The sequence below is a fragment of the Microcaecilia unicolor genome, chromosome 9, assembly GCF_901765095.1.
Source record: "Microcaecilia unicolor chromosome 9, aMicUni1.1, whole genome shotgun sequence".
NCBI lineage: Eukaryota > Metazoa > Chordata > Amphibia > Gymnophiona > Siphonopidae > Microcaecilia > Microcaecilia unicolor.
This window is the reverse complement of record NC_044039.1, coordinates 176954110-176979986: the sequence shown is the minus strand read 5'-3', so window position 1 is coordinate 176979986 and position 25877 is coordinate 176954110. Positions and strand designations below refer to the sequence as shown.

The window sequence follows — 25877 nt, the reverse complement described above, 5'->3', positions numbered from 1 at the left end:
CACCTTCGCACCAGGCAAGTTGACCAGGCGATCCTCATGTCCACCAGCCACCCAGATGAATACTGAACTAGGCCCTGCTGTGCCATCTACAGGCTGTTAATGTTGCAGGCATTATAAGCATTTTTGGATAATATTATCACTATGAAGGAAATGGCATTTTTTTGTGTGATCACCCTATATCACCTCACATATATTTTGTTCCCAAGATTCATAAAGATGATTCTCAACCCCATGGCCGCCCCATTGTATTGCTGCGACATTAATTGCCAGAACTCTTGAGTAAATTTGTCGATCATTTTTTTGAAATGACAAGCTAGGGAAGTGACTTCTTTTCTTCAAGACACCACACATTTGTTGAGAGAGATTCAGGCTATATAATTTATGGCAACTTCTATTTTTGTTTCTCTAGATGTGGTGTCATTGTATACTCACATACCTCAAGGTGAAGAACTGCAAGTAATTGAAACAGTTTTGGAAAAATACATCTCCACCTCAACAGATATCCAACTCTACTAGAAAACTAGTGGGTATCTTGGTGATAAAGAAACATTTTTTGGGTTCCTAGGCAGCTTTTTTTAACAGACACAGGTTGTGGCTATGGGAGTGTCATTAGCTCCTTCATTAGACATTCTCTATGGGGCTAGGCTGAAAAAACAATACTTATCTGTTTCTCAATGGTTCAAGTACATACATCTTTAGAAGAGGTTCCTAGACAGTGTGTTTTTGATTTGGGAAGGTAGTAATGAGCAGTTGCAACTGTTTGTACACTGGTTGAACTGACTTTACCCTCATCTGCAATTTACCATGTCTCAGAACAGGAACTGACTTTACCCTCATCTGCAATTTACCATGTCTCAGAACAGTGAGCACTTAGAATTTTTGGACATCCTAGTATATTGAGTTGGTGATACTATTCAAACCACCACTTTATATAGGAAAGATATGACTCGGAACACTTTGCTACATTTTCAAAACTTCCATCCCTACAAACTGTGCTCCAGTTTACCTACAAGCCAGTTTTTGCAAAAAAGCAGAAATTGTTCTATGATGATAAAGCAGTAAGTGCAGATGTTCTTTCAGCGGTTCATTCAGAGAGGGTATCCCCATCATATTTTAACATAAGCCAATTTACGTGCAAAATATCTTCACTAAGAGCTTCTGTTACAATATAAGGCTACATCAAATGAAGATAAATTAGTTCTGGTAATGCCCTTGGACACTGTTCTCAATCCATGCCTGTTTTGCTGAACACCCTGCGATTGCTTAATGTAGAGGTTGCACCACTGACAAGTTTTTGTCCTATAAACGTTTAAACTAGACTATCAAGTCAAAGATGAAATTTTGATTGGACATAAAAGATGTGGACATTGCCAATGGTGCCAGCTCACGATAGAGGGGATCCAGTGGAGAGCTCATGGTTTGTGTGCTCTGTAAATTTGAGGTCTAATACTACTTGCGATACATGCAATGCAGTATAAGTAATTCAATGCACTTGTGACCTGCTATATGTTCGGAGAACATCTAGACCCGTGAAAATAAGACTTACAGAACATAAATCCAGGATCTTAAAGCAGGTCAGAACAGAACCTTCAGTCTCCCACTGGCTTGATAAAGGGCATAACATTGGTGACTTGTGCTAGACAGAATTGAGATGGGGTGGGAGGGAGGAGATAGAGAGTCTCTTTAATTATAAGTAGCAATGGGTGGATTTACACTCTTAACACCGTGGCTCCAACTGGCTTAAAACTTAGAAATAGATTGGGCATCCTTAATTTGAGCTGAGCCCTTCACAATGTTATAGTGATTGGTTCACCTGCATTTAAATAAACCACATGACCAGCGGGGGACCTAACAGATGCCATTTTTTAGAGTGTTGAAACTGTGTCAGAGACAATGAGGAAGGTTTTTATAGGTAGAAATTTTTTAAATAATAATATTAGTTTATTTAGAATTTAATGATGTGTTTTTTTCTTTTAGAGGACCTTTCCCTGAGGCAGCCCACAGCAAAACATGACATATGTTGGTTGCATGTTCCCATTAATAAGACAAAAGAGAGTTTTGACTTATCAATGTTACTAATATTTATTAAAGAAATAGATTTAATGCAATTGGTTGGCCAATGACAAGCAAGGTGAATCACAGGACTATGAGGCCTTTAAGATATGTAACTCCTGACATCATTGAAAGTTGACAGTGTTGGATTTGTTGAATATTGTAATGTTGTTGGCTGTGGCAGAAAGTTCAAGGTTTTAAAATTATGTGGAAAAAGGGTTTTACACCATGGAAGCTAAGCTGTGCTGCAAATTAAAGTTAAAACTAAACTGAGGTTTCCTGTGACTATCAGCTAGACACTTAACTTCTAGCGTATGGAACCGTAATAGAGGCTTTAAATGCTAAACAAACAAAACCCTATTTCTTAAACTGCCTATGCTAAATAAGTAACTTAAAAATAAAGACACTGAAAGGCAGATGCTGAAAAGTCTGCTACTGTTCTAAACAGCGCCGTAAAAATAACACCATAACAGCACGGCAAAGAAACTCCCTAATGCACAATGCTAATGACATGCTCTCATCACCCAAAGATGTGAGGGCCTGGTGGTACAGTGGACCCCAAACCCCCCCTCAGAAAATAAATAAAACCTTATATGGTAGTTAGGCCCTGCCCAGTGCATCCTGGGATGCATTGGGCAGGGTGCCATTTTGAGGATGCACCCACAGAAGGAGGGAAAGAGTCCTAGTCCCTTCTTTTTTAAAGTAGGAGGGGTTTTGGGGGGGGACACCACTAGAACACCAGGGCTAGTCTTCAGGGGGGGGAGGTCCTAGCAAGGGGTCCCACTGGGCCACTAAGGTTTTATTTTCAGGGGGGCTCCGAGGTCCACCGGACCACCAGGCCCTTATGTCTTTGGTTAGGGATGGGGGGTATGGGGTCCATCAGACCACAAGGCCCTCACGCCTTTGGGGAAGCGAAGGGGAGTTGTTCCCAAATCTTCCCGGTCTCCCCATTGCTAATGGCTTGGCACAACCCTAACGCCAGCTCCAAGCTGGCATAGGGTTTGCCACAGGAGGAGCGCCCTTGTTTGGTGCACTGCCCGTTGAACACCGGAGAGGAATAGGGAATTAGCTCATCAGCATGCATTTGCATGCTTGATGCGCTATCGCTTGGCGCACTAGCTATTCCCTGCAGTGGGAACCTTTATGCATGGCGTGCCAGCAAACGTGGGTGCAAGTCTGGCACTAATGGCCTCTAGCGCCTATTGCCTCTGAACATTGGGGCCTAAGACTACCTATTTAACTCCAAGTCTACCCTTCCCCAAGTTTAAAAGCAATTTCCCAGCAAATAACTTACCAACGAAGTTCTGCACTGCTCTGGAAGTCCTCACAGCACCTCTTCCAGACAGAGAAGAACTGAAAGTCTGGCCTAGTTATGTGCCTGTGTTGCTTTGATGACTCACACTGCAATCAGTGTGACAATAGAGCCCTTCTCAACTTTCCTCTTTAATCAGTTACTGTGGCTTGATTGGCAGATAACTGGACACTATCACAGTGTTTCTTACTTCCTAACAGGAAGACTTATTGTAAAAGATTCTCTGTGAAGGTAACTTTCTCTTAACAAATAATTTTAAAATAGAAATACACGAGTATGACTCTACTTTATTTTCTGATATGGACTCCTTTATTTTAAATGGCTAAGCAGTGCTGCAACTAAAATTAAAACTGTAAAATGGGATTTACGGTGACTATCAGCCCTGTATTCCTTTATTGGAAAAGGTTACACCGAAACCCGGAGGAGAAGAGCAGAAAGTCAGAAAACCACCATCACACCCAGGAGGGAACCAGCATAGTAACATAAGTAGCAGTAAAATATACCAACATGAAAAAGGGGGAGCACAGACATATGTTGAAATAGGTTCCTCATCACAGCTCAACTGGATAGAGGCATCTCATCACAAAAAAAAAAAAAAGTACAAAATGGGGAGTGCCTAAGTGCTGGATGGGACAATTACAAGCGTTAGCTTACTGGTTTCATTAAATGCAGACCCTCTAAGATTCAGCTCACAGTTATAGATGGCCAACTGATAAGATTTCAATACAAATGGAACTGTATGTTAAAATCTTCAAAGCTCTTTGGAGATTTTGGAAACTATGATAATTAAAAGGTGAGGAATTGTGTAACTATCCCATGTCCCAATAGTTCAGGATGGTGTGGCTAAACAAGGGACAAAGGAATATTATAAGAGCTACCAGTTCCAAAGATAGTCAGTTGTATATTGCTGATACTGCTAAAGCATAGGCCTATACATCCGCAGAGAAAATATAGTACATGTACGTAATATGTAAACCACTTTGGTTGTTTCACAAAAACGCAGTATATCAAGAACCTAACAAATAATAATTTTGTAGCAATATGGGGGTCTTCATTTCAGGACAGAAGGTCGGGGACGCTTCAGAAAACGGTACAGAACAAATTCTATGATTTTAGCACACATTAGGCTCACTAGTCCATAGTTTCCCAGAACATCTCTGGGGGCCTTTTAAAAAGCTGGCAATATAATGCTGCTACCTAACCTTACCTAACCACTCACAGGTGAGCTGTCTATTGACAGTTATCCTACTGTAAATGTTTACTTGCCATTTGCCTCAAGAAAACAACCATAATCCACTGTTTTATGTTTCACTGTGATAGCCTCTGGAGGTAACTATGTTCCCAGCTCTAGAAGATTATTCTCCTGACTTTTATCCTCCAAAAAAAGGAAAACACTGTGCTAAAACAGTAAACCAAGATTACATATATAAGTCTAGAACTTTCAAATCTCTCCATATCAAAACTGAAAATATAATTTCCTTTTTTCAAGCTTTTTTTGTTTCCTTCTATTACTCTCCATATCCCGTTTTCATGTTTTATATGATTCCTTTTCATCTTCCATTGTCTGTTCATCATTCCCTCACTCACTCTACAACTGATTTGTCATCCAATCATTTTTCTCCATTTCTCTCCCTCCCCCAACATTATTCACAGGAATAACTTAATGGTTAGTGTAGTCGGCTAAGAACAAGGGGTACCAGGTTCAATTCCCATTGTGGCTCCTTGTGACCCTTGGGACAGAAAGTACTATGTAGTATGTATACCACTTTGGTTGTACCACAGAAAGGTGGTATATCAAAAATCTAATAAAGATACTGTACTCATTTACCCTTTATTTCTCTTTCCTATCATTATTTGGCTTTTCTGACATTTTAGTACTGTATACTGCTTTGGTCCTTTATTGTGAAAAGGCAATATATATAAAAATATGATAATATAAAAATATTCTTTCATCTTTCTTCAACTAACTGTTTTATTTGGCCTTAAAACTATTCTATTTTCTTGAATATATCCAGAGGCCCCATCCATTCAACACTGGCGTACCTACCTGAAAGAACAGTTATGACTGGAGAGGCTGCTAGTAACTGTATATTATCATCACAGCTAAGAGCTTTGATTCAAGGCCTGACTTTGATTCAGGATCTAAAATGAGAGAAAACCTTACAGGCCCATGATTCTAACCTGAACTGCAGTGTGACTACAGAACTCATGATCTGTTGTGACACTCATGCAGCAGAATGAGGAACGGGCGTAGGTGGAAAAAACATAGTAGCATGGTTTAGCAACATGGTGGTCACAGATGTTCTGCAGTTGACAGAACAAGATAACTCCTCAGGAAAATGACCTAGCTTTCGAAGTAGAGCTAGTCCATTACATTATTAGCATTTCCAAGAAGAACTAACCAACTCATTACCATAGCCAATCAGTGTTGGCCACGGTGTTGTCATGTGTCCAATGGGGCATGATTGTTGTTGTGTTACCTGTAGCCTAAGAAGACCTATAAAAATGTATGTACTTCCCTGTTTATAATGTTGAATCATCAATAAAAACCGTTGAAACATAAAAATGTATGTACTTCCTACTTCTTTAGAGACTCAGACCCAGAAAAACACCTTTGTGTAGCTGTGGTACTGTACTCTCATAAGCAATTAATTGTACCCATACTCGGAGAATAATAAAAGAATTTGATTGCTTATATATTCTTTGGAGTCTCAGATGCAAGCATCACGGTTGTGTTCTGGCTCTGTGACCCTTCCCCCATGAGAGGTTAAAATCTGTAATTGTAATTTTCTCTTGGTAAGTAATAAAATCTCTAACTTCACTTTCTCATATGTGTGGCCTTGTATTTTATCTCTCTAAAGCCCTTATATTATTTATGATATGATAGTTTAGAGAGGTGGAAAAACTACTAAAACACCACTACTAAACAGCACTAAACTACTAAACCACTAAACAGCACTCCACAATACTAAGTAGTGGATATTTGGGACACTGGAGTGAGAGTGAAAAGACAGTGATAATCCTAGAGTGATAAGGGGAGCCCATTATTAACATAACGGACTTTCAAAGCCCTAAAGGTCAGGCTTTTTAAACTAATAGGGAGCCATTTTCGCTATCCTTATCTCACTAGGCTTGTAGCAGACTATTAAACATCTAATGCTGACGCTAGGCTGTGGACTGCATAACGCCTGTACAGTAGTGGATAGGTGTCATCTGATTTATGAACGGGGGAATGAGGGATGGAGGACAGGGGGGTTTGGCATTGGTTAATTATACTGGTTACGTTATTGTTTCTTATGTATTGTGTGCCTGCTTCATAATAATTAAAAAAAAAAGACAAACATAAAAATATTCTCTTATCTCCCCATCTCTCGTCTCTACTACCTGCTGCTGCTCCTTCATGTTCTTCCATCTCTCTACCTTCTCTGCTGCCTCCTAACCTTCTAGTGTTCCTCTCTTCATCACACCTCCATCTATCTTCTCCGTGTTCACCTCGCCACCTATGAACTCTTGCCTCCTCTTTCCTCCAGAACCTTTTAGTTCACCCTTGCAGTTCTGTCTATTTCCACTAACTCTACCAGTGTCAGTAGTAGAAAGAACATGACTTGAACTAAATAGGAACTTAAGAGTTGCCACACTGGGTCAGATCAAGGGTCATTTTAGCTTAGTATCCTGTTTCCAACAGAAGCTAGTCCAGGTCACAAGCACCTGGCAGAGTCCCAAAAAATAGCAAGATTCCATGCTACTTACTCTCAAGGATAAGCAGTGGCTTTCCCAAGGTCTAACAGTTCATGGACTTTTCCTGAAGGGTGTCCAACCCTTTTTTTAAACCCAGCTACATTAACTTTTTTTTTTTTTTACTAGTTGTTCACAATGGGAACAAAATTAAGCAGGCTATAATTCCATAGAAACCAACCACATTGGTGCCACCTGGTTGGAGATAGCCAAGAACTAACCAACAAGCCTGTGGGTACCTAGACCTTTTAGATATGTGTGCAGTGTCTTCACTGGGTTTGATGGGTGTTTAAATTGAAGCAAAGCTTGGAGGCAAGATGAGACAGGGCAAGAGAACTTGAATGTTGTAAACCAAATAGGAAAACAAGAACTTAGTGGATAAAGGAGCAATATTCTACAAGCCATCAAACTTATGGTTGGCAGCTGGGCTACATCCCTATCAGTGTGGACCAACATAACTAGCTAGATGGATGGGTCAATTGGTCTTTTCCTGCCCTTATCTACCAAATTAAAAATAAGTAGCCTCTATAACAGTGTCAGTAACGTAGGCAGCAAGTCCCTCACCTACAACAATACCAGTAATAGTATGCAAGTGACAGCAGCAGAAGAAAGAGTAACAGGCTTCAGAAGAATGAGTGAGCTCATGTTCGTTCCAGAACCCCTCAACTGTCCACGCCCCTCCTCCTTCCCTGTTCCGAGGAAAAGCACCTCTGGAAAGGATGAGATGGGGAAGCAAAAGGAATCCAGCATTGTATTCACTCATGCTTTCGCGCTGATGCTAGTCTGGAGAAAGACTAACAAATTTTGGTATGAGGGAGCCCCAGGCACCTTCCAAAAGGAATTAAACTCTCTCTCTCTGGAACCATCATGCCTCTCCTTATGCTCGCCTGGAAAGACATATCTCTGCTAGATCACAACTCCTCCTAAAAGTTAAGTGGTTTAGTTCTGTATTAATATTTCTTTACAACCCTGATGAAACAACCAAAAACTATCTAAACCAAGACTCAAGTTAGTCAGGACTTATGCATTGATGGAATAAATTTTCCCTATAGAATCTACTTTAAAAATTCTGAGAGTTCAATAAATGTCTTACATTTGAACCTCAGATACAGGTAATGACAATTAAAGATTTTAAGCTATTATAGAAATTGAGACACATCAGATCTAATTTCACTCCTAATATTTTCAGAATGATTGCACAAACCATGGTACTAGCCCATGTTGATTATTGAAACATCATCTCCTTGGCCTCTAAAGAGAAGAAAATACAGATGTTGTTAAATACTATGGCCTAAATTCTTTTAAAGCTTCAAAATCTGAGGGTGCTACGCCTTTGTTATTGCAATTGCACAACCATGCATTATATTCAAGCTATGTTCACTAGTTTTCTTGATTTTCTATAGTTGTGCCCCTAGATAAATGTTTTCGCTATCATTTATCAGTTAGAAACTCAATTTCCAAATCTAGGGAATGTTTAATTCTGCATTATCTTAACCCCATGAAGATTGCTAAAAATAATATAAACAGAGAATGCATATACAACGGTGCTAAACCATATAAAATCTTATAAAGAATACAGCAAAACTTAAAAAATCACCCTAGCCTCCACTGGAAGCCAGTGAAGGTGCAGATACAACCTAGAAACATGATCAAATTTTGATAATGAGAAAATCATTCTGACTTCAGCATTTTAAATCGTTTGTAATTTTTGAGGAATACCCTTAGAACAATTCAAATAAATCAAATTACAATAATCAATTTAAGACAAAAGAACAGATTGGACCAATAATCTGAAGTGTGCAGTGTCAAGGTGCTTGCAAATTCTATGCGATTTTCTTATTAACAAAAAAAGATTTTCTGATAGTATGATTAATTTGTACATCTAATGATAAAGTTTGATTGATCATTATTCCCAAAATTCTGAGGATAAAAACACATACTCTAAATTATTACTTAAAAGAATTCTCACAGGATGAAATAACTCCTGCTCACCAGCATAAAGTTAGTTTTGTAATTATTTAAATTTGAAGCGATGTTGCAACATCAAATAACAAATTTTAAATTTGAAGCAATGTTGCAACATCAAATAAATTATCTGCATATGATTTTTACTGGCTTCCTTTGTAGCCTCAAAAGATATTTGAATTGGGGCAAAATAATAGTAATGTTCTCTCTCTCTAATATATATATATATATATATATATATATATATATATATATATATATATATATATATATATATATAGACAGAGAGAAAGACAGATAGTCAAAAACAAACCCCAAAGAATAAATAAACACATTCCCAGCCTTGAATAAACACATTAAAAAGAATTGGTGAGAGCGGAGATCCCTGGGGCACTCCAGAAGAAATAACCCATCCATCTGAAAAAAACATTACGCATCTTCACCTTAAAAACCCTGAATACAAAACCTCGAAACTAAATCAATACCTTAGCAGAAATACCCATTTCATCAAGCACATTCAATACAATACAGTGATCAACTAGGTCAAAAGCTGACAAGTCAAATTGCATTATCACCACTTCTGACCTAGCAGTGTCCAAAATAGAACCAATTACCGTTTCCGTACTATAATTAGTACGAAAACCAGATTGAGAACTATGCAGAATATTAAATTGTTCCAAACAAGGCCACCGAGAGGGGGAGGCCCAGAGCCAGAGCCCCACCCGCCCTCCATCGTCCCCCCCCCCCATGTCCCGCCCTCGCGGAAGTTACGTCACACAAGGGCGGGGCACAGGGAGGGAAGGAGGCCCGAAAGGAGGCGATCTGCTGCTGCCTGCAGCACTTTCACACGGAGGTGAGAGGCGCTGTGATTTCAATGCAGGGGGCCCGGCCTCTCGGCAGCCCTGGTTCCAAATAAGATGATATGGAGGGAGCAGTCGCTGCACAGTTAATTTTAACAAACAGGGGGATAGTTGCCACCAGTCTAAAATTTGACAATAATGATGGAGATTCCCAATGAGCTTCCACACGCGATTAGACATCAAACAAATCGTGGTAAATTCTGAAAACTGCTGAAGACTTATTAGTTTAGGAAGTATTTGTTTAGGTTGTCTTATATCCCACTCAGACTTTCATCAACTTTCACTTTCACAACACAACACGAACAAACCCACCACTATAAACACCCCAAAATATACCCTCCCTGACTCAGATAGCCTGAAAATACTCGGAGTCACAATTGACCGAAATCTCACACTAAAAAGCCATGCGAAAAAACACAACAAAGAAAATGTTTCAAGCAACAAGAAAATGTTTCAAGCAATGTGGAATCTCAAAAGAGTAAAAGCTTTCTTCCCAAGGGAAATATTTCGCAACCTGGTACAATCAATGGTGCTAAGAGGCATATTTTCAAAGCACTTTGGGAGGCTAAGTTCCATAGGTTTCAATGGAACTTTGGGAGGCTAAGTGCTTTGAAAATGAGCTTGTAAGTCACCTAGATTACTGCAATTCACTCTATGCCGGATGTAAAGAACAAATCATCAAAAAGCTCCAAACAGCCCAAAACACAGCAGCCAGACTCATATTTGGAAAAACAAAATACGAACGTGCCAAACCCTTAAGAGAAAAACTACACTGGCTCCCACTAAAAGAACGTATTGCGTTCAAAATCTGCACTCTGGTTCATAAAATCATTTACGGAGAGGCCCCGGCCTACACGTCCGACCTCATAGACTTATCACCCAGGAACACTAAAAGATCATCACACACATTCCTGAATCTCCACTATCCTAGCTGCAAAGGTCTAAAATATAAACTAACATATGCATCCAGCTTCTCCTACATAAGCACACAGCTATGGAATACACTACCACTCGCAGTGAGAAAAATCCAAGACCTAACTAACTTTCGGAGATCACTGAAGACCAGCTTGTTCAAAAAGGAGAACCACGACACATCCGAACCAGATAAAACCAAAATCTCTGCACTCAACTACCAAAATCTACTCTACCACGAATGAACTTTATCGCATCATCACTATATTTATTTATTTGTTGCATTTGTATCCCACCTTATCCCACCTCTTTGCAGGCTCAGTGGCTTACAATACATCATGATTAGTGGAAGAAAGTTAATAAATAATCATTTGATATTACAGGATTTTGGTCATTTTGATGAAAGTATAACATACAGAATAAATGATTTCATAGTGTACAAGCAGATATTAAGAATCAAGTTCTGAAGTGTATATGCGAAGTGTATGTGCCTTTTCTCATTTGTTAATCTTTGTGGTACGCTTTATTGAAGAGATGTGTCTTCAGTAGGATGCGGAAGTTCGTTCTTTCGTATGTCGATTTCAAACTGCGTGGTAGTGCATTCCAGAACTGTGTGCTCAGGAAGGTAAAGTTTGACACGTGCATTATTTTGTATTTCATTCCTTTGCAGCCGGGGAAGTGCAGATCAAGGAATGTGCGAGATGATGATCTGGCGTTCCTAGGTGGCAGGTCTATTAGGTCTGACATGTATGCTGGTGCGTCTCCGTGGATAATTTTGTGGACTAGTGAGCATATTTTGAACGTTATGCGTTCTTTGAGTGGAAGCCAGTGTAGTTTTTCTCGTAGGGGCTTGGCACTTTCAAATTTTGGCTTGCCAATGAGTCTAGCTGCTGTATTCTGGGCTGTCTGGAGTTTCTTGATTATTTGTTCTTTGCAGCCGGCGTATAGTGCGTTGCAGTAGTCTAAATGACTGAGCACCATTGATTGTACTAGGTTACGGAAAACACTCCTTGGGAAGAAAGGTCTTAGTCTTTTTAATTTCCACATAGAGTGGAACATCTTCTTGGTTATGTTTTTCGCGTGGTTCTCTAGTGTTAGGTGTCGATCAATGGTGACTCCAAGAATTTTTAGGGTTTCTGAGATAGGGAGGTTTAGAGTTGGTGTGTTAATGGCGGTGAATTCTTTCTTGTTGTGTTGCGAGGTGAGTATTAGGCATTGGGTTTTATCTGTATTGAGTTTTAGTCGAAATGCGTTCGCCCAGGAATGCATGATGTTAAGACTTTGGTTAATGTCGTTGGAAATTTCTTTTAGGTCTTGTTTGAATGGGATGTAGATCGTTACGTCATCTGCGTAGATGTATGGATTAAAGTTTTGATTTGCTAGTAGTTTGGCCAGGGGTATCATCATTAAGTTGAATAAGGTCGGCGACAGGGGGGATCCTTGTGGTACTCCGCATTCAGGTACCCATGCGGCTCAAACGGTCGAGTTTGATGTCACTTGGTATGATCTTGTGGTTAGAAAACTCTTGAACCAATTGAGGACGTTGCCTCCAATTCTGAAGTATTCAAGGATGTGTAATAAAATTCCATGGTCAACCATGTCGAAAGCGCTTGACAAATCAAATTGTAGTAGTAGTATGTTCTTACCGGTTGCAATCGTTTGTTTGAATTTAGTCATGAGAGTTACTAATACAGTTTCGGTGCTGTGGTTAGATCAAAATCCTGACTGAGAGTCGTGAAGTATTGAGAATTTGTCTAGATAATTTGTAAGTTGCTTGGTCACTAATCCTTCCGTTACTTTGCTTATTAAGGGAATGGATGCTACTGGTCTGTAATTGGTTAATTCACTTGCGCTTTTCTTTGCATCTTTGGGTATTGGGGTGAGTAGGATGTTTCCTTTTTCCTTTGGGAAAAGTCCGTTTTGTAGCATGTGGTTCAGGTGTTTCGTTATGTCATTTATGAATTGTTGAGGAGCAGATGTCATCAGGTTGTTTGGGCATATATCTAGTCTGCAATGTGATTTGGCAAATTTTTTGAGCATTTGGGAGATAGTGTCCTCCGATAATATCTCAAAGTTAGTCCAGGTCCTGTCCGCTGGGTATATGCCAGGGGTTGGATCTAGGCAATTGAGGAGTTCAACGTAGTCGATGGTGCTGGTCGGTATTTTAAGTCGCAGTTGTACTATTTTCTCGTTAAAGTATCTCACGAGATTGTCTGCTCCAGGAGTGTCTTTGCTATTGGTAGTGACTGGTGTTGTATCTAATAGTTTGTTCACGAGTTGGAAGAGTTTATGTGTGTCCTTGTAGTTTGGTCCGATTATGGTTTTGTAATGTAGTCTTTTGGTTTGGCTTATGGTGTATTTGTATTTTCTGTGAAGTTGCTTCCAATCGTTATGTGTAGTGTCTTCTTAATCCAAGCTCGTTCTAACCTTCTGACTTGTATTTTAATTTTTTCAGCTCTTCATTGAACCACGGCGTTGAATTCTGTGTGAGGTTCTTGTTTGGGTTGGAGCAATGTTGTCTAGTGTGAATCTGCATCTGTCGTCCCATTCTAATAGGAATTGGCTTGTATCTGTTTTTATTGACCAATCATTGTGGTAGATCTGTTGCCAGAAAATTTCCGGATCTATTTTTCCCTCTCGTGGTATAAGTTTTGCGTTCTTGTTTGTTTGGTAGTCCTTTTGTTCGCCATTGGAAGGAGATGTTTGCTTTGTAATGGTCTGACAATGGTGCGGGTGTCCATTTTGTGTCTGTTAGTATAAGGTTTGTGTTGAGATCAAAGTTATATGTGATGATGTCTAGAGTGTGTCCTTTTTTATGGGTAGGTTGTGTGTGTGTCTTATGAAGATTCCATAATTGTAGGAACTCAGTGCATTCTCGGGTACTGGTTGACTTGAGATCTTCGAGATGTAGATTGATATCTCCTATTATGATGATATTTGAGCTAGAGACGCAGGTGTTTGAGATGAAGTCCATGAAGTGTGTTTGGGATTCATGCCAGTTGCCTAGTGGTCGGTAAAGCAAGACTCCGGTGAGGTGTTCTTGTAGGTTTGGGTGACTAATTCTTACCGAAGCGATTTCGAGTTGCGGTAGAATAGATTCGGTTATTGTTGTAATGTTGAACTCGGATTTGTATATGATTGCTATTCCTCCTCCTCCTCTTTTTCCGTTTCTTGTCCAGTGGATAATTTTGTATCCCGGTGGACAAAGATCTAGGATTATAGGGTCTTTAAGATCATGAATCCAGGTTTCAGTGATGAATAGGAGGTCTAGTCTATCTGCGATGATCCAGTCTGTTAGAGTCGCTGTTTTATTTATCACTGATCTGGCGTTTGTGTATCCCATGTGGATTTGTCTGTAGGGTTCCGTTTGGGATTTGGTTGTGTTGATTTTTATTATTTGTCTGGTTTCTTGGTGTTTAATTTTGTTGTATCTTTTCTTCTCTTTCTGTTGGTTGTTTCCATATGTGTTTGTTCTTAATTTTGGTTGGTTATTGTTCCTTTGGTTTGTTGCGCTGTTAAAGGGTTGCCTGTGGTCTTTGTATGTTGTGGGAAGATTGTTGCTTATGTTGGGAGTAGTCCATACGTGGTAAATTAAGGGTAGGAAGTATATTAGCATGAGTAGTTTGTTGGGATGCATTTTGGCTGTGTTTAGTGTTTAGTTAATCTGGTGAGGAAATGTACCTGTCCAATCGATTAGAAGAAGCACGGGAACAGAGTTAGTTGGTTTTTGTTTCCCTGTTTAGAGTTGCCGTCATCCAAGTGCTCTTAGAGGGATTGCTTGCAGGTCTTGCGTTGGTCTCATAGGCTATTATTGGAAGTGAGCCTGTCTGGTCCTATGTGGACGATGAAGCCACTCTTCAAGAAGGTCTCTCTAGCCTATTTTCGCCAGCCCCTGATTGGGCTCCCGTCTAGAGACCCGAATAGCCTCTTTGGGAATAGTTCTCCGCGAGATCGTCGGTCCACGGGTCGGTCAGTCCCGTCACCGCTTCCCGCTCCGCCCTGGGATGCGACAGGCAAACAGTGCCCATCCGTCTCTAGTCTCCCCTGCCTGCCCACCTGCCCGTCCCGGAGCTCCTCGCTCGCCTCGTCCCGAGGTCTGCTCAATCCTGCCGCAGCCTTACCAATCCGTTCTGGGTTACGGCGGGCTGACAGTATTGATCAGCTTCGGCCGTTCGTCCGCTCATTGCTCGGCCAGTTCGGATGAGTCTGTCCGGTTTGATGTGTCGGGCCACGAGGTCAGCTGCGGTCGGCTCGCTTATTCGCTCCAGAGAGTCGTGGCACCGCTCCATTCTGGGGATCCCAACCGGCTCCGATCCTGTTTTGTTATGGACCAGTTCTCAGTTCGGTCCCCTAGGCTTGGGCTGATCCGACAGGCTCAGCCAGTCTCAAGCGGGCCGTATGGTCTGGTTGGGAGTATGCAGGGACACCGAGGTCAGCTACGGCCAGGCCGTCCCGGCGAGTCTTGGGTTTGCTCACCTGTGCTGTGCTGTTCCCCGCGGTCCCACAGTTCTCGGTTCGATTGCGGACCCGCTCCGATTTAGCTCCGATCCATTCCAGTCCGGTTGGAGACGGCACACGGTGGTCCAGGTACGTTTTGTTTCCTCTGGACTTCGGGAGCTCCTCACCTGGGGTCCCTACCTGTCAATTCCAAATATGAACTCTTTATACTTGACTGCTTAATCTATTATATCAATCATGATCTCTAGTGTAATAAAAGTGTAATACCACCTGTGTCTCTCACTCCGGAAATGGCGATCGCCATGACAGAACAATGTAAGCCACATTGAGCCTGTACATAGGTGGGAAAATGTGAGATGCAAATGCAATAAAATAAAATAAAGCCATGTTGCCTCAAATCCTGAAACCCATTGGCTTCTAGAAAGTTAACTATCCTTTACTTCAGCTGCGACTCCATTATTTTTCCTACCACCGACGTGAGGCTTACCGGCCTGTAGTCTCCCACTTCTTCCCCGTCCCCGCTTTTGGGAAGGGCCACATCCACTCATCTACAATCCCACGGAACCTCTCCCGTCTCGAAAGCTCTATTAAATAAATCCTTAAGAGGTCCCACCAGAACTTCTCTGACTCCCTTAGTATTCTGGGATGTATCCAATCCGGCCCCATAGCTTTGTCCACTTTCAGATTTTCAAGCTGTTGATAAATGCTTTCTTCCGTGAACAGGGCAATATCTACTCCATTCCCAGATACACCCTCGGCAGCCGATCACAGTCCTCCCTCCAGGATTTTCTTCCATGGACACCGAAGTGAAGCAGTTGTTTATCATATTCGCTTTTTCATCAGTTTCCATATAACCTCCCAGCATCTTTCAGTTTTACAATTCCATTCCTAGCTTTTTTCCTTGCTCCAATATATCTGAAAAAAGGCTGTCATCTCTCTTTAAGTCTTTAGTCATTTTTTCTTCTGCCTGTGCTTTTGCTAGCCATATTTCCCTCTTCGTTTCTTTGAGTTTAATCCTGTAATCTTTTCCATGATCCTCTTGTTGCATTCTTCTGTATTTCTTGAATGATGCCTCTTTACCCTTACTTTTTCGGCCACTTGTTTTGAGAACCACATAGGCTTCCTGTTTCTATTGTTTTTATTTACTTTCCTTGTATAAAGATCTGTTACCATGTTTATAGCAGCTTTCAGCTTGGACCACTGTGTTTCCACTTCTCCTATGCCATCAGCTCCTTCCTCAGGTATTCCCCATTTTACCAAAACCAGCATGTCTGAAACCCAATACTTTGAGTTTTGTGTGTCTGCACTCCACTTTTGCTCTTATATCAAGCCATATCATGTGATGATCACTATTGCCTAGGTGGGCACCCACCCGGACATTGGAAATGCTTCCTCCATTTGTGAGCACTAGATCTAGTGTCAAACCATCCCTCGTGGGTTCTGTCAGCATTTGTCTGAGCAAGGCACTTTGACAGACATCCACATTCTCTCTGCTTGTTTCCAATTCTGCAGACAGGATGTTCCAATCCACACCAGGCATGCTGAAATCTCCCAGCAAGAGCATCTAACCTTTCATTCCATGCTTATGGACATTTTCTATCAGATCCTTGTCCAGCATCTCCATTTGTGCTGGAGGTCTGTACATAACACCCATGTGAATACAGGTTTCATCTTCTCTTTCTAGAATGATCCATTAATCTTATTCCTTTCCCCAGGTTGCCTACATTTCAGCAGCTCTGATATTATTTTTCACGTACAATGCCACTCCTCCACCACTTCGGCCCTCCCTAGCCCAAGCAGCAAGTCAGGATCCCTCCCCTGCACTAAGCAGAGCTTGTAGCCCTCCAAGCTGCCCTGAGTCAGACTTTAGTTGGATTTACCACTGCAGTGCCAGCTGCTCTACCCAAGCTTGAAGTCTCCACAAGTCTTACCACAAATAAGAAAGGCTCAGGACTGATACTCTGCCCCACACTCTCCAGAAAACCTCTTTCTTTGCAATCAGTTAGCACCTCAACCCAGTCATAACATTCCACGCTTAGAACTGTGTGGCGCAATGCTGGCATTAGAGATAGCCGAAATGATACTAAATGGGCATTCAAACAGACACAGTTTTTACACCAACATTAAAGGCGTCCTAGGCTAAATCTACAACCAGACCAGGAAATGTTACGTGTATGTCAGTAATGGTGCTGAACATATATAAAAGTCAACATGAGTAGAATAGTGGCATTACGTGCCAACTAATCAAATTCCAGCAGTTTGTGCCAACGTCCCACCTAAAGGAAACCAAGTGGCTCTCAAAACCAGATTTCCTTCTGGTCACACGCCCCCCAGCCATGGAGAACTTCTAAGGAACTCCTGCTGGATCCAATGTATGCAAATGAAGATTTGGGAACAGAACTGCAAAAGTAACTTGACACACAAACAATTCTACACTTAATCCTTCCTGGCATATATTCAAAGTGTAGGTGGAACAAGAAGCGAAACCCTGAACTGACTGCAGTTGTACCCAACAGCACTATACAAGAAATTCAGTAGATAAGCTTTTTGTGTTCTTGTTTCATTACGAACAAAACATTAAAATCATTTAGGGGGCAATATAACTGACGGCAGCGAAATGTATGACGCACAGACTGCCCACTGTCAACAGGACCCAACAGAACAGCTATAGAGCCCCCCTCCCGCGCCTGCAAGGTCCCAGAATACCCCAGAGCCAGTGCGTTATAGCCAGCCGGGAGCCCCTCCTCACTTACAGCGTGTGTCCGCAGATATTCACCATCAGCTTCAGCGAGGGGTTTCGATATTTGGTGGTCTTACAGCGGGGGCAACACTGGTCCTCCATTTCTTCTCAGTGTCGGAATAAACACTGTCTTGTCTCCCTCTCCCGCTACCTCACAAATAAATTGACTTCACACAGACAGACAGGTCACACTACACTTAAGACACCGCGTCCCTCATAGAAAAGGCTCCGCCGAGAAGCAGCTCTGCGGTGATAACGTTCCGACTCATACGCAGCTTCTGCAGTGTTCTCTGGAGCGTGACCATCGATTGCTTTCTTGTTCCCCTCAACTTCCCTCCGTTATATGAAGATTAGAGGTTCAAAAGCTAATCTAAAATGACACCTAGCAGGGAACAGATGCAGCAACGTCCACTGTAAACAGGCTACTGCTCCCCCCCCCCCCCCCCCCGAAGGTACCCAACTAAAATTACGATAAGGGCTCCTTCTCCAAGATTATGATAAGTAAACTTTACAGTTCTAATAACCCCACAACCGTTCTATAAAAATGCTTAATTGGGCATCAATGCTTTTAAATGTTAAATTTTGTTTTGCAGTTAAAAAGTAGACACTGATGATTCTTTGAGTCTGTGTCGCTAAGGTCTTACTGCCTGTGAGTGTAACATCATTCATCTACTACTACTACTACTACTTAACATTTCTAGAGCGCTACTAGGGTTACGCAGCGCTGTACAAATTAATAACTAAGGACGGTCCCTGCTCAGAAGAGCTTACAATCTAAAGGATGAAATGTCAAGTTGGGGTAGTCTAGATTTCCTGAGTAGAGGTGTTGTGATTAGGTGCCGAAAGCGACATTGAAGAGGTGGGCTTTGAGCAATGATTTGAAGATGGGTAGGGAGGGGGCATGGCGTATGGGCTCAGGGAGTTTGTTCCAAGCATGGGGTGAGGCAAGGCAGAAAGGGCGGAGCCTAGAGTTGGCGGTGGTGGAGAAGGGTACTGAAAGGAGGGATTTGTCTTGAGAGCGGAGGTTACGGGTAGGGACGTAAGGGGAGATGAGGGTAGAGAGGTAAGGAGGGGCTGCAGATCGAGTGCATTTGTAGGTTAGTAGGAGAAGCTTGAACTGTATGCGGTATCTGATCGGAAGCCAGTGAAGTGACTTGAGGAGAGGGGTGATATGAGTATATCGGTCAAGGCGGAAGATAAGACGTGCGGCAGAGTTCTGGATGGACTGAAGGGGGGATAGGTGGCTAAGTGGGAGGCCGGTGAGGAGTAGGTTGCAGTAGTCAAGGCGAGAGGTAATGAGAGAGTGGATGAGAGTTCAGGTGGTGTGCTCAGAGAGGAAGGGGCGAATTTTGCTAATGTTGTAGAGGAAGAAGCGACAGGTCTTGGCTATCTGCTGGATATGCGCAGAGAAGGAGAGGGAGGAGTTGAAGATGACACCGAGGTTGCGGGCAGATGAGACGGGGATGATGAGGGTGTTATCAACTGAGATAGAGAGTGAAGGGAGAGGAGAAGTGGGTTTGGGTGGGAAAACAATAAGTGGTATAAATAATAGCATCTGTTACCAATGCGATCATTTTCGCGGGTATTCTTTTTGATTCAGGTGTGCCTAAGAGCCTGATAACAAACTTGCTTCGTATTTCATCCGAAGGTGATGATATACATACCATATAGGAGTTTGACTGCAATCAAACCGCTCTAGGAAAGTATACTGCTTTACAATATTCCTAGAACCCCTGATGCAGGCCAGTAGGGCCGAAACACGACTTGTGTTGGGTCGTTTTTTTTTTTTTTGCTTACTGTTTTTGAATAAAGAGCTTGCTTTTCTCCACTTATTCACTTGGCAATGCTATGATTTATACCACACACATACCTTTACGCACAATGAGGCTGGACAGTAATATGAAGTCTGCTGCACTAACCACTCTACTCCTCTACTCCACACAAAAGGTGCCCCCAAATAACCAGATGACCACTGTTTAATGATTTCTTGAATAGCTGGTGATCTTTAATCTCCTTTATTTGCCTTGGTAGAACATTCCAGGACTTTGGGCTGACGTAGGAGAAAGTTGATGAAAAAAGCAGTTTATGTTTGACTGATTTGCAGCTTGGATAGTGAAGATTAAGGTAGGATCGAGCAGTTACCGAAGAATTTCTGGATGGCAGATCAATTAAATCTAGCATGTAAGCAGGGGTTTCCCCATAGATTATCTTGTGAGTCAATGAGCAGATTTTGAAGGTAATACGGTCTATAATGGGGAGCCAGTGTAGGTTAAAACGAAGAGGCTGAGCATGTTCAAAGCGCGATGTGCCTAAGATTAGCCTTGCAACTATGTTTTGAGCAGTCTGGAGCTTTTTCAGAATGAAATTCCGGCAGCCTGCATAAATTCCACTGCAACAGTCAATATGCGATAGAACCAACCAGTGAATAAGGGTTCGGAAGAGCTCCCTTATGATGAATTGCCTAAGATGCCTCAATCTCCACATGGAGTGCAACATTCTTTTTGTGATGAGTTTAGCTTGACTGTCCAGTAGCAAGTGATTATCCAACAAGACACCAAGGATTTTCAGACTGTTTGAGATCGGAAGAGTGTATTCCTTAGTGATGAGTGAAGTAGGGATAACCTCATCATGCTGGGACGAAAGGATTAGACACTGCGTTTTCTCTTTATTGAGTTTGAACTGAAATGCTGTAGCCCAAGAATCCATGATTGAAAAACTAGCAGCTATTGTGTCGGAGATTTCAGCTAATGTGGATTTGAAAGGGATATAGATGGTCACGTCGTCCGCATAGATGAATGGGTTGAGACCAAGTGCGGATAAGGTTTTCGCAAGAGGAATCAGCATGATGTTGAAAAGAGTAGGGGAAAGGGGAGAGCCCTGAGGTACTCTACAATAAGCTTTCCACAGTGTAGAGATGATAGAGTTGGATTTGACACTGTACGTTCTCATTGACAGAAAGCCCTTAATTCAATTAAACACGTTACCAGCTATACCAAATGTATCCAACAGATGAAGGAGGAGATTGTGATCCACAATGTCAAATGCACTGGACATACCAAATTGAAGAAGTAACACTTTGTTCCCAGTAGATATTAATTGTTTAAAGTTCGCCAGGAGGGTAACTAATACTGTTTCTGTACTGTACTATGAATGAAAGCCTTTGGGGCTCATTTTCAAAGCACTTAGACTTACAAAGTTCCATAGAGGGGCATAATCAAACGGCGCCGGCGAAATCAATCGCTGGCGATCTATTTTGGCGGTGCCGCAACAGCTGGCCGGAACCGTATTATCGAAAAAGATGGCCGGCCAACTTTTGTTTCGATAATACGGTTGGGGCCGACCAAATGCCACAGATTGCCGGGTTTGAGATGGCCGACTTTGTTTTTCAGCGATAATGGAAACTGGAACCGGCCATCTCAAACCCGGCCAAATCCAAGGCATTTGGCCGTGGGAGGGGCCAGCATTCGTAGTGCACTGGTACTTCTGGATGTTTAGATCTTGCTGATCAGTTATGCTATGACTTACTTGTTCAGGAGTGCTGTATTTTGTGATACTGTTTTGAGAAATGTTCAAGAAAGACTTCATACAAATGAAAAAAGTCCCTGCCGTGCATTTTCCCTTGATGGCCGTCCCTGACGTGCACTTCCCTTAATAGCCGTCTTTCTCTCCGAAAGTGCACTTCTCTTAATGGCCGTCTTTCTCCCTGAACAGGGAAATCAAAAGTTTTTGCACATTGCTTTTTTTTTGTAGTAAGAGTGGGATTTGAACCAGCCACCGCTGCATTACAAGACCAGTGATGTAACCACTTAGCCACACCTCCACTTACTTGGGTGTCCCTCCCTTTTGATTATACCCCTCCAGGTCTCTCTCAGCCACTCACAGACAGCTTAACGCACTGTGATTGGCTGAGAAAGACCTGAAGGGGTATAATCAAAAGGGAGGGACAGCCAACTAAGTGGAGCTGTGGCCAAGTGGTTATGTCATGGCTCTTGTAATGCAGAGGTGGCTGGTTCAAATCCCACTGTTACTACTAAAAAACTGTGAGCAAAAACTGTTTTGATTTCCCTGTTTGGGGAGAAAGCCGGCCATTAAGAGAAGTGCACTTTCGGAGAGAAAGACGGCTATTAAGGGAAGTGCACGTCAGGGACGGCCATCAAGGGAAAATGAACGACAGGGACTTTTAAAATTTGTATGAAGTCTTTCTTGAACTTTTCTCAAAACAGTATCACAAAATACAGCACTCCAGAATAAGTAAGTCATAACTTAACTGATCAGCAAGATCCTTTTTTTTTTTTTTACGAGCTGGCCGACTGGCTTCCACTCCTAGGAAGGAAATGTTTTAAAGTTTTTTTTGGGGGGGTGGGAGGGGGTTGTGACCACTGGAGGAGTATGGGGAGGTCATCCCCGATTCCTTCCGGTGGTCATCTGGTCAGTTTGGGCATCTTTTTGAGACTTGGTCGTGAAAATAAATAGACCAAGTAAAACCGGCCAAATGCTCGTCATTGCCGGTTGTCTTTTTTCCATTATCAGCTGAAGCCGGCCATCTCGTAAGCACGCCCACATCCCGCCTTCACTACCCTGCCGACACGCCCCCTTGAAGTTTAGCCGCCTCCGCGACGGAATGCCAGCGAATGTGTCCAAAAATCGCTTTCGATTATACCGATTTGGCCGGTTTTAGGAGATGGCCGGCCATCTCCCGATTAGTGTCGGAAGATCGCCGGCGATCTCTTTCGAAAATAAGCCTGATAGTAACCTATGGAACTTTGCAAGTCTAAGTGTTTTGAAAATACGACTCTTTGTGAGCTATGCAGGATGCAGAAGTTATTAAAGTAATCAGTTAATTGACGGTTGACCACACTTTCCATTGTTTTGATGAGCAATGGGATAGATGCCACTGGGCGATAATTGAAGATGACTTCAGCTTTTATTTTCAGGTCCTTAGGAATGGGTGTGAGAAGAATGCTTCCATGTACAGATGGGAAGAGACCATTCTTGAGCATGAAATTTAAATAGGATGTGAGGTCAGCGATGAAGCAAGTAGGAGCGGATCTCAATAGATAGCTAGGGCATACATTGAGACCACAGTGCTTTTTGGAAAACTTGTTAACTATTCTCGTTACATTATCTACTGTTAAAGTAGTAAAGTTTGACCAGGACCGATCAGCCAGGCATTGGTCAGGTGGTGAGTCTAGCCCATTAAGGAAGGCGTCAATGGCAGTGTTGCGATGAGGTAATGATTGTCTCAGCAATTGGATTTTCTCTTTGAAATATTTTGCTAGGTTGTCTGCAGAAGGAAGGTCAGCTTGAGAAGAAGCAATCTTGTTGGTTTCAAGGAAAGTATTCAAGAGTTGGTGGATTTGTTTTGCATCTCTGCCTGCAGATTTAAGTTTGGTTGAAAAGTATGAGCGTTTGGCTCGCTTAATAGCTTATTTGTATTTGCGGTGACTTATTTTCCACGCATTTAGTGTGCTCTCATTTTGTAGTTTGCGCCAAGCTCATTCAAGTTTTTGGGTCTGTGTTTTCAGTGCTTTCAGCTCGGGAGTAAACCATGGGGTAGATTTGCGCTTATATTTAGTTTTAAGACGTAAGGGAGCTAAAACATCCAGGACACGTCTGCATCTTTCGTCCCAGGCAGTGAGAAAATGAATGGAGTCTGGTTGAGTTAACCAGCAATTGCTGTAAAGTAGTTGCCAGAATGATGGAGGGTCGACTACTCCTCTTTAATAGTATGTTAAGAGCTCACGTGGTTGGCGGAGACCCGATTTCAGCCAATGTAAGGAGAAGTGTAATTTGTGATGATCAGACCAAGGAGTTGCAGTCCATCTGATGTCTGAAATATGGAAATTAGTATTGGTAAGGAACTTATAGGACAATTAAGATCCCACAGACGAAGGAAATCCAGGAATTGACTCGCTTGTAATGAGTGTGGGTCATCAAGATGGAGATTAAGATCACCCAGGAGTAGAATATTAGAATGAGACATGCAGGAGTTTGAGATAAAATCCATGAGGTCTGTTTGACAAGTGCTCCAGTTAGTTGGAGGTCTATAGAACAGGACACAAACTAAATGATCTTGGAGGGTTGAGTGATGAAGTTTGATTGCAGTGATTTCAAGGAAAGGGGAGTTATAATCAGTGCAGGTGTCAACTTTGAGGTGGGAACGATAAATTAATGATATACCGCCACCTCTTTTTTCTTTTCTGTCCCAGTGTACTAACTTGTATCCCGATGGACAAAGGTCTAAGACTATAGGGTCCTTAGGCACATGGATGCATGTTTCTGTGATAAAGAGAAGATCAGGACCCTCTTGTAAGATCCAGTCCGAAATAACCTCTGGCTTATTCACGACAGATCTGGCGTTGACGTATCCCACTCGAAAATGATGATATTGAGCAGCCCTATCTTCACTAAAGAGATGTTTCTGAGGCACCATGTGCTGTGGGGAAATGATTTTTGCAGTTTCACGGAGAGTAATTTGACCGTAGGACTGACGTGATGGGTCAAGTGATTGGCAGTTATTCTTCTGTTATGGGTGACTAATGGGATAATGTTAAGTTCAGGCATGGTTGCGGGAAGCATGGAGTAGATAAGAATGGATGAATAGAGTTCAGGAGCAGCACAGAGGCTGACTTGCTGTACATTGAGTGAGCAGAGATGACGGCTTCGCAGGGAAGAGGAGACTCAGTCCAATCTAAAAATGTTCAGGAATCTGTCCTCAACAGGTGTACTCTTTAAACGAATATATCGATCCAAGGCAGGAACAAGGCAGCAGCCCACTATGCTCAGCCGACAGTGAACCGGCGCAGGGCAGTCGAAGCTCAAGCTGCGCTCAGCTGTTGAAGATCGAGGGAGCAGGGGATGATCACGTCTCGGTGGCACAGCTGAGCAGGACTCAGGGAGGTGGAGTACAATGGCGCCGACTGGACCGGGGTCGAACAGCAGCCCAGCAGGCTCCCTAGGCTCCTCACAACACCACTGCGCCAGCCAGGGCCTGCCCAAGCAGCACAGCACCCGACGTCAAAGCCTCAACGCGATCGACCGACCCACGGTCGATCTGCTGCCACGTCGGCGCTGAACAAAGTCAAGTGGTCGCCACGGACGTCCAGACAGCAGCCCAACAGCAGCGCAGATAGTGCAGGAGAGAATCTGCAAAAACTGAGCCAATCTGCAAGAAAACACTGGTCAAACACAACGGAGGTCGCCGGAGCCAACGGTCCTCTGACCCTCTAATTGGCAGCCATTTTCGAAGTCTTTAAAAACACATCTCCAAAATACACTCACCAATCAATTGATTTATTAAGACCAGTAGGCTAAACACAGGAAAGTCTAAAATTTCCACCAACACTCACGTTGTAATAAGTGAGCATCAGTGTCACCCCACCCCCACCCCCACCCCCCACACTGAAGTGTGTACTATCTAGGTCCTGACATTGAAAACGGCTCTGATGCTCAATAATGCAGATCTTTAAAGGACGTATTGTTTTTCCTACATATACAAAGTCGCATGGGCACCAGGTCACAAAAACAACTTGAGAGGTTTGGCAAGATGACAAAAAAACCCAAAAAATTCTTAAACTTCAAATGAGACCCTGAAAATAACACACTGCAGATACTGCAGTGCCCATATGGATAATGTCCAAATCATTTCTCCCTGTGTTCGCTATTCATCACATGTGGTAAATATGAGGGTACTAAAGCATCTTTTAAATTTTTGCCCCATTTAAATGCAAAAAGAGGGGGTTAACAAAGATACTGATGTAACTGAAGAACATGCCAATATTGTAAAATCACAGAGCGCACTTTATATGCCCAGGCAGAATAATGTAAAAGGCAGGTCACTCTA

General features: G+C 42.4%; 1 protein-coding gene across 2 annotated transcripts in view; it reads right to left on the bottom strand.

The window, feature by feature from the left end:
* Positions 1 to 18263, bottom strand: part of MNAT1 (MNAT1 component of CDK activating kinase) — a 375378-nt gene extending 357115 nt beyond the window's left edge. Inside the window, exon 1 of one of the 2 annotated variants that reach the window (XM_030214363.1) lies at positions 18048 to 18263. In XM_030214363.1, coding sequence (XP_030070223.1) covers positions 18048 to 18136 — 89 coding nt within the window. In that variant the 5' untranslated portion in view covers positions 18137 to 18263. The remainder of the gene's footprint in view (positions 1 to 18047) is intronic. The other variant, XM_030214362.1, reaches the window with a different exon arrangement.
* Positions 18264 to 25877: the final 7614 nt, after the last annotated feature.